The following is a 9,773-nucleotide window of genomic DNA, read 5'->3' as shown; positions in this document are numbered from 1 at the left end:
TGTATTCAGAGTTTTGTACCTTTGTTTAGGATGAGCTGTTTCTTTGCTTTGCATGATGACGTGGGCACTGTCCCCTGAGGAAAATGCCTTTGACATTTTAGTAGAGGAAAGAGTGTCTAAGTGACAACTTCAAATCTGAGTAAAGGCAATAAGCTGCGGGCAAGTTGCCCAACTTCCACATGACGCACTTCATGATGGCTCTAAGAGGCTGAGTCTTCCTTGAGAGAAGACAAAGGACAGAAGTTGCTCATGAAGAGTGCTTCATTAGCTTTCCTTGGAGGATGCTCAGAGTGAATATTGATAATGCCATTGTCATTGATAGTTCACTGAAGGAGAAGCATTTGTACAGAGCATCCAGCACCAACAGTGAGATCATGCATCAGATCAGACCTAATTACTGTCTGCAGTTTTGGAACGAAGAGTTGCATGACTCAGATGAGGAGAGAGAATTCCTCTCTAGCTACTTATTTCTCTTGTAGTGATGCACAGGGGAAGAGGCATAAAAAAAAGTATTAGGTTAATTCTGTAGAGAAATTCTTTTGCATATCCACTCATTTCAGCAAAGAGAAGTCCACAGAAACAGGATTTGTAGTTCAGACACCTGCAGCATGTGTTCTATAAGTCAATACTAGACCTCTCTGTACACACAGAATGATAGAAGACTTTAGGTTGGAAGGACCTCTGAAGGTCCTCTCTCACCTCTCCCACTCCCCACCTCTGCACTTATATGGGAATGGTCAGGGCCTTGCCAAGCCTAGTGTTGAAATTCTGCCCCATTCCATCCTTGAAGCTATTCAAACCTGACTGGACACACTCCTGGACAAGCTGCTCTGGCTGACCCAGCTTTGAGCAGGGCGGGTTAGACTAGATTATTTCCAGAGATGCTTTCCGACCTCAACTGTCCTGTGATTCACAGAGTCCACAGCTTTTCTGGACAACCTGTTAACCGTGCATGTGTGGGGCATGCTCTCTTTGAATTACACCTGCAGCAGAAATACATCTGTTCTATATGACCGACGTAGCTAGTTTGAAATTAGTCCTAGGAGCCACAGAATTTATAATATAAAAATTAATCTTCAACAGGGAATGTTAAAAAAGGAAAAGGGAAGCAGGTAATTATAAGTTGCCAAAGGAGTGAACTTATCATGCAATTCAGCATAGGGAAAGAACTTTAATAACATTAGTTGGATTTCATAGTATATTGAAGAGCATTTGAAGCCACAAACACTTGATTAGAGAGGCAGGAAAGAAAGTTACCGAACCTCAGTTTATTGCGAACCTGAACAGGCATAATCTTCTCACCACTTAAAGGAAAGAAAATTGTCGTAAACTTACTTTTTTATTTTCAAGGCTCTATACAGTTGGATATGATGCTTCATAGAGAACGAAGATGAGGAACCAGTCCAGTCAGTCCTTGCTCTTTGATATGAAAAATTAAATTGTAAGTAGAGAAAACAAAATATTCTAGATGGAGGGAAATGAAGGCCAAAGTTAAGAGATTACATATGGCAACAACTGTGTTAGTATTAAATAAGAGGCAAACAGGGAAAAAAAAGTAGCTAGCCCACACAGAATTAAGTAGTTAGTTCCAACTGAGGGAAAGAGACATGAAATGGAAAAGGGTCTCCCAGTCTAGCGAGGGACCTGCGTTTAATATCAACCAAAGTAGTTTATATGTACCAAGCAAGTCTCCATATGGAAGCTGTACTTTCTCTGCCAAGACAATTCTCTAGGGCAACATTGGATGAGGTCTTCTCAAATAAGTAGATGTGAAATGCTACAAGGGAGAGAAAAAAAAAAAAAAGGAACTCCCCTAACATTCTCTTTGTAAATTAACTAGATGTTTTAACTCCCCTTCTCTTTTACTTTTTCTGGCACAAGAACCCCAAATACAACACAACACATCCATCCATCTCAAAAAAGGAAATAGAAAAAATGCATTTCATATCAGATGCTTTGCGTCAAGCCTGCTAAGGCTCATAAATCAGCTGTCTTATTGCCCTGGTCATTTCAAGCAACGTCTGACCCTTTTGTTAACTCATGATTTATAACGGGAAGTTACTTTTTTTTTTTAATGCCAGATTTATAAACTTTACTGTGCTTGGTTTGATATAATACCCATTTTGTACACCAAGCTATAAGACAGTAAATTTATTGTCTATGAACTGTTACCTTGAAAAATTACATCAATGCAAAGTGGTTTCTATTTAGAATCAATGGGCAATAAATTCATTGGATTTTTTTTTGAAGGGGGAGAGAACATGATGATATTTATGAGGTCATGAGCGGCTATATAACGGGTGAAACTGGGAGCAGAGGCAACAGTCAGACAGAAGTTCTGAGTTACAGGGGTAGACAAAGACGAAATATATTCAACACGACAACGATGCATAAGCTGGTGTTTTGCTGTCTCATTATTATCAGTTTCTCCTGTCCTCTCTCGTCTCTCCCCATCATCAACGCCAGTGAGATGTCTTACCAACTCTCAGGTAAGAGTCTTTTGATTTTAATGGTCATAAAGCAGGGGCTGGAGCAGTAAAACCAGATGAGAAGCAGTTATGTTTTCTGAGGGGCCTTTACCTGTGCCGATTAGCTGTAGAAAAAGCAGGAATGTCTTCAGAACACTAGCAGTGCAAGTGACATCATCAGTGGGTGCTAGTCTTGTAAAATGGGGATGTTCGGTGCCCTAAATATTTCTTCTTGCTGCTTTGAGATCCAGGAAACAAAGGTGTCTGAGCCTTCTAGCACTGAACGCAAGCTGGCATATACAGCATCTCTCTTTGAAGCAGCATTATGAGGCATTGGGTAATTTAAAGAAACTCGGCTGTACCGTCTCTCCTCTTGCTACACTTTAAAATGAGCTATGTTTAACTGAAGTTGTATTTAAAAAGGAGGAAACCTACTGCAAAGATCAATGCAGTCGTACCTGCATCAGGAACAGGCGAGTCTGTCTTACACTACAAAAATAGCAATGTATTGAGCATGCTATTTATTTGCACTAATGCAGATTCCACTCAGTCCAGTGAAAGAATAAATCTTTGCTTGAAAAAGCTGTCCTCAAAGTTTGAAGTTATAGTATAAATGAACACTGAAATGGCTCAGTAAAAATGCACAACAGAGTCTGAAAAGTTACTGTCATCAGACCTGACCTGTGCTGGAAGAGTTTCTGAAATGAATTCTGAAAGAATCAGCAAATCAAACCCAAAGTTATTGCATAAAGCTGACTATTAAAAAAAAGTAGCTGCTTTTACCTGCTTTGGAGGTGCAACAGCTGTTGTGCTGGTTTATAGCTATCAGTAGTCCCTAGTTTGCTTTGAAAATCTTGGACTCAGTAAGCCAGCATCTTCTCAAGCCTTCCGCTATGTAACTTGCATTTACAGGAAACCATGACTCAGTATGGATAACATCTATCACATCACAGGAAGAACAAGCTGGCTCTAAAAATTACCGCATTTGTTTGAAGACTTCCATTAGGCTTATTAAATCTTCCTTGCTAATATAGTCTCTAGGTTGGGTAAGATAGAACTCTGTATTAAAGAAGGTTGTTTTGGGTTTGGTTTTTTTTTTAAATCTCAAGGCAAATTTACCTGCTACCACTGCTCTGAATTAAAAAATAATACAAGGCTAGACATACGAATTGTCTCCACATAACACAGGGAAGTTACAGGATTCTTATTCAGAGTCTTGCACTGAAACCCCCACTGTCCTTTGCAATTGTCCTTTTGTGCAGTGAACAAACTAACAATGTGGATGTCCAAGGTCTTCAAGTTCTTGATCTTGGTCCAAGTTTTTGAAATGTTGGGGCATTATTTTCAGCAGTTTGTTTTCTTACATATTACCTATTGAGGAGCTATACAGTCTCACCCATCCCTGCAGGTAAGAGCAACTAAAACTCCATAGTATCATCTAAAAGTGCAACTACAAAATGAATATAATCTACACCACTAGAGTTTGATAATAGCACCCTCTCATTGCCCACAATTTTGAATGTCTGCTATATATTAGCAAAGATGAAATTTACTGCTCAGATTACAAAAGCCTTATTTACCTCAAGTATAACACCCCTAAGAGCTCCTGTTGGCAACCTGCCTTGGGGCACAGGCTAGTTACAGAATTCTAAATTCTCTATGCAAACACAAATTAGTTCCATCAGGTATCAGCAATCTGTTGTTTCAGAAAAAGTAATAATATCTGTACTGGCACGCACATTAAATGAGAGGGATGATTGAAATGCACTGAGAAGCATAGCTGCCAAAATATGGTTTTAAGATTTCCTACATTTATTCCTGCCCTTCCCCACATTTTATTGCATTTAATAGTTGGGAAACTGAGCAGGTTGATAGGCCTTGAACAGGAAGTTTTGTCTTTATTCACAGAAAAGCTCCAGCATAAGAACTAGTTGATAAAGGACTAAAAATATATATATATACACACACACACACAAGTCTGGGTTGTCTACAGCTGGGTACCAGAAGGATTAGGTTGTGAGTTCCCCAAGCAATGGGAGGGGCTGCTATTGGTCAAAAAACTTTCTGAAGAATCTCCCAGACAAATGAGAATGAGATTAACATCAGGAAGGTAACTTTTCTCAAAGCTCTGGAAGGAAAAGAACCCCACAACTATCCCCTATTACAATCATTAAATGAGGATGGATGACTGGCAATTTCATTACAATCTTCAACAGGTGGGGCCAACAGACCTGATCAGGAATCATCTGAGACAGATTGAAACAGGGATTCAAAGCAAGTGACTCTTACCCAATGCCTGTTTTTGTCATCTTCCATTTGCAGCTGATGAAGATTCGAGATTAAAACTGGAGCAGTTGGGCAGCCTGGGAAGCACTTCCCTGCTTCAGTATCTGCCAGAACTCTTGGGCACACTGACTGAAGACAACAAAGCAGGTGAGGATTTACCACGACATTTTATTGGAGAGTGCCCATGGTTTGCATGTCCAGCTGCCACAGATACTGTGCCCTGATTCCTGGGTATTTACTGAAATACAACATTATGTGTAGGCAACAGACAGATGTCATTTAGTTAACTGGGACCTTGGGGAAACCTGCTGAGCAGCCATGCTTGCAGCTCAATACTAGCTGGAAAAGTCTCCAAATTAGTTTAGCAAAACCTCCATGTAGCAAAACTGGAGCAAAGCAGATTGGCCTAGGAGGAGCTAGCAGACAAAAAGTAGCATGGTCTCTTAAAAAACAAATATCAATACTTACAGAAAGTGCAGAGTCAAAAGCAATAGATGGTTTGGGAGGCAACAGACATAACAGATGTCTGCTGAAGAGGACAGTACAGCTTGCATCTTCAGCGTCCCAAATCCTGCTGGAATTGTGTGCCACAAGAACTGGCCATGCTGCAGCAAGAGGGTTTTCTGTCTGGTCCTCTGAACATTCCAGTTGAAGATTTCTACTGGCTATAGCATTATGGCACACAAGAATGACTTGTGTAGGTTCATGATTTCTAAATGGTAAAACATTTTATGTCTCCCCTCTACCAGGTCTTAGCCCCAGCAGCTACAACCCAAGGGAAAATATCAAAGAGGTAAGTAAATGACCATCTGTCACTGAAACAAGAAAAATAAGACTCCACATTTTAAACCACATAGAATTAGTACTGAGACATCATTTAAGATCCACAGACTTCATAAACAGTATAGACTAAAGTATGCCACAGTGTTCCTGAAGCTGGAATCACTTAGCAGTTAGACAAGCAGGGAAGGAAAGTATTTAAAAAAAAAAAAGCGTGAGTAATCCAGAGCATTTCATTCTAAACTCCTCACTTTTTCCCCAGAAAAACAGCTTTCTAAATAAAGGCCAATTTCCAGCTTTGCCAGGCCAATACATTAACCAGTATTAGCGGCACATAATTTTTTTCCCCCCACTACAACATAGGCTACACAGTAGTATCAGATTTGTTATGAACCATTAGGTAAATGGAGAACGTCATTCCTATTCACTTGTCTGCTGAATTAAATACAAGGGCAGAAGGAAGGAACTAGTTTTAGTGCATCGTCTAAATCAGAGGGCACACTGGGCAGCTGCCTCTCCTTCTCCCAGTCAGAACACAGGGTTGGGTGACCAGTTGGGGCAGTGAAGAGTGTACTTTACTGCTGGGAACATTTACCATCCAACAATAACATGTCTAATGCTGTTTGACCTCAGACCTTCTATGGAAATCATCCTCGAATTGCTTTGCTGGGCCGCTTATTGACCAAGGACAGGAAACAGTACAAGAAACGTGGGAATCTTTCTGAGTGCTTCTGGAAATACTGTGTGTAAACAGGAGAAGAAAATCCCTGACTTTGGTTGCATAATTTATACAGATGTCTGAAAACATGTATATAGATTTGCTTGATTTAAAATGAGAATGAAGAAACATGAAGACAGCTCCTAACTTTAGACTCTACCCTACTTGGAAATTAATAAATTCTTGATGTTTTGCAATTATGCTGCGAGTAGTGTAGTATTTTCTTAGAGTTCAGCACAACAGGAAGAAAGTAACGGGACAATGAGATAAATATGCAACATGAAGAGAACTCAGGCAGGGGAAGCAAGATTCCTATGGGGTCCCATGAAACCTCCTAGAAGAGTGATGCCTCAATTGCGTCTAAGTCCAGAGGCAAGAGGACTTTCTCCTTTGTCACGTGGTGTAGATTGGGGTGCCAGGAAGAAAGGGTCATTGCTGCATTCCCTGATGATGCTGAGCCCATGAGGGAGGGCAGCTTAACGGTGCCCAGTCTCCTCCTGCCATCCCCAAGGCACCACAAAAACAATAAGCACATGTCAGGATCAAGCATCTGCTCCCACTACCACTGGAGAGAGATAGCTGTTTCTCTTAGTTACTTGTAAAGAGAGACCCACAAATCTATTTCTTTGCAGCACCTTGCCTAGTCCCCAGCTGCCTATGACAACAGGATTGCTTGTGCATAGCACAAGCTTTAACAATTGCGTCTGATTATCATCAAGTACAGCATGGAAGGTAAACATTATGGTTGTCAATGTCAAGGCTTTACACCCAGATTTGCGGACAGTCAGCGGAGGCAGACTGTGACCCGCACTTATGCGGCTGCACATACAGATGCAGGAGGGTGATATATGGACATGGATCCCAAGTGTTACTAGGGCAAGCCACCTCCTGGCTTGGGCACTCAAGGGCAGTGAGATCTGTTCCCCTGAGCCACCACACGGCTTATAATGTTGTTGTATCTTAGCGTCTAAAGTAAATGAGGGAGAAGACAAAAAAGCAGCTGCAAAAGGGTTCTAGCCTGACTGCTTTGTACACGCAGTACCAGCATACTTCCTCAATCCCAGGTACTTCCTGATAGTATCTGCAATGAATAGAGCTAAGGAGTCAGCAATTGTCTCTAGGGGATGGCAATCTTGATAATGTGCACACACATTCCGAGCTGTGAAGTCCTACCTCGTTCAATACATACTTCAACATAAACCTCGTGCTAATGAAGGCTCTCAGAAAGCTTGAAGTAAATTTCACCTAACAGTGATACACATGCTACATTGATCTCAAAAATATACATCATAAATCTCTGACTGTGCTGTTTAAACAAGGCCTACAGGCTTGATACAATTTATGTGAAGTGAACAAGCTCCAAGACAGATGAAGCCAGCTATAACAAAGAAAAAATGTCCTTACAAATGCAGAGCAGCTGGATGCACTGTGCAGCTATTTGAAATCTTCTGAACATTCATCCTTCTTGTACACAATGCAGGAAGTCAGTGCCTGTCTGGAAATTACTCCTTTCCTGCCACTTCATCAGTCAGTAAAAACTTGTAAGAAGAGACTTCAAATTCATATAAATGAATAACTATCTAAGATAGACTTATTTCATAGACAGGGAAACAAAGACTGGGGGGAAAAAAAAAATCCACCTGTTTGATCCCACTTCAAAAATTGCAAACATAAAGCAAAATAAATAAAACCACAATGAACAATAATCAAAAAATATTACAAGTATTAAAAAGCTCACTAGCCATCTACATAAGAGAAATAACGAATGAAGAGAGCTGTCAGGTGGTGAGGATGGAGCAAAGACGAGGTAACCGAGCTATAAACCCTCAAACTGTTTCAGCTTTCAACACTGCAAAAATACTTGCTAGCAGTTCTGGCGTCTACAGAAGCAATACTCAGACAACTTACTGTGTGCAAGCTAGGGCACAGCACAGTAGCAGGGGCTGGGGGGGAAAATTCAGCTAAGTCTAATATAGCAGAATTTCAGCAGAGCCTGAAACTTCCAGTCATTCACAGTCCTTGCCTCTGGTAGGAAGGAGTTCAGACTGCATCTTTGGACGTGACCGCTAGTTCTCAATAAGGCAACCATTCGAGGCCCTGTGGCAGACCCACCTGCCTCCTTCCTGAAGGAAATGTTCATGGCAGATGCCAGATAAACTCAGTTCCAGGGCCCAAGAGCGGAGAGCCCAGCCAGTCCATGACAGAGAAGAGCAAACTCGGCTTCTCCCCCATCCTGCTATAACCTATAGCTCCTGCCAGCTTTCAGCTCTGAGCTTTTCCTCTCTTCTGCAGGCCAGAAACAAGAAGGCTGGCACTGTCGCAGAAAACTAAAGAGATCGTAGGAAGAGCTCGGAGGCCAGGCTGATCGTCTTTTTACTGGACAGGGCAGGGCTCTTGGAGCAAGGCAGAAAGGTGCAACTGTAGCTGGGGAAGCGAGCCCCAAGAGTCCTGTCTATGCCATCCTGAGCCTGCCGGCACGGTTTCAGGCAGCAGACTGGAGCATCAAACGGGAGCCAAGCAGGCAGACACCTGTTTGAGCTGCCCAGGAGCAGTATGTAATACATATCCTGAAAGTTAATGCAACTGTGGAGCAAAGCTACTACAGAAAAGCCATGGTCCCACTACTTTTGAGACTGGGGTGAGTAAGAATCACATGTCCAATACTAACCTCTCACCATCTGCCAAAAATAGAGAAGTGCATCATTCAGCTCACCTTTGACATCCACGCAGAGGCGAAAGCTACAGGTTTTTAACTGCGAGCAAGAACTTCAGCTGACAGAAGGATGACTCATATAGACAAACCAGTAACACAGCTGGACTGACATTGCCTAGATCTCTGAATAAAAACATACCACCACCTTGAACTTCTTTATTTCACAAGTCTATTCACTTCTCCTCATAACTTTTGGACCAAAAATACCTAGATAATCTGGCTCACGTTTTAAAGTATGTTTAGAATAACCAAATCACCCTTTTAAAAATAAACCATCAGCAAAAATATAACCAATGTTACCTTTGAGATGCCTGCATTTCAAGGAATTACATCACTCACCTTGCCAGAAGCACTTCCAGTTACATACTTATCTAAGATTACTTCTTTCTTTCCCATTTTTAATAAGATGCTACATCTTTTGTTCTGTACCGTGAACTCCCTGCAGTGACTTGGCCTTTCTCCTGCAGGCTTCTTTAAGCACTGTGGACCACACTTCTCTTTAAAGTCCCTTAAAGCAAAAAAAGATGAGCAGGTTGTTTCTCTGCAATTAGTTAAGAACTTTATTGCTCTATGAGACATGCCTGTGAATTAAATCTAGGAATCATTTCTTTGCACTTCCTCTAGAACACAAATTTTAGCATGGTGGGGCCAAAGTGCTCCCAGCGTGTTTATTATTTACCTTTTCTAACAAAATCAGCACAGATAGAAGCTTTAAATCCTGCATGCCAAACCCCAACAACTTACACGTCCAAATATAATCCTTTACATTCAAAAGGTACTTGCCCTTCTTTGTGGAATGCAATTAGAA

At 41.3% G+C, this 9,773-nt stretch overlaps 1 protein-coding gene across 1 annotated transcript; it reads left to right on the top strand.

Annotated features, from left to right (window-relative positions):
* The first annotated feature begins 2,386 nt into the window (after positions 1-2,386).
* On the top strand, positions 2,387-6,284 carry UTS2 (urotensin 2). Its single transcript, XM_009807055.2, has 4 exons — positions 2,387-2,489; positions 4,791-4,901; positions 5,504-5,547; positions 6,168-6,284. The coding sequence occupies exons 1-4, from the start codon at positions 2,387-2,389 to the stop codon at positions 6,282-6,284; spliced, it is 375 nt and encodes a 124-aa protein (XP_009805357.1).
* The last annotated feature ends 3,489 nt before the right edge of the window (positions 6,285-9,773 follow it).

This window comes from Gavia stellata, chromosome 27 (genome assembly GCF_030936135.1).
Source record: "Gavia stellata isolate bGavSte3 chromosome 27, bGavSte3.hap2, whole genome shotgun sequence".
NCBI lineage: Eukaryota > Metazoa > Chordata > Aves > Gaviiformes > Gaviidae > Gavia > Gavia stellata.
Note: the sequence above shows the minus strand (reverse complement) of the source record. Positions and strands in the feature narration are given on the sequence as shown.

Excerpts from the sequence above, each read along its gene's own strand:
- UTS2 (XM_009807055.2), top strand. The coding sequence starts at position 2,387 with ATGCATAAGCTGGTGTTTTGCTGTCTCATTATTATCAGTTTCTCCTGT. Across the intron at positions 2,490-4,790 it reads GATGTCTTACCAACTCTCAG|CTGATGAAGATTCGAGATTA; the intron begins GTAAGAGTCTTT and ends TTCCATTTGCAG. Across the intron at positions 5,548-6,167 it reads CAAGGGAAAATATCAAAGAG|ACCTTCTATGGAAATCATCC; the intron begins GTAAGTAAATGA and ends GTTTGACCTCAG.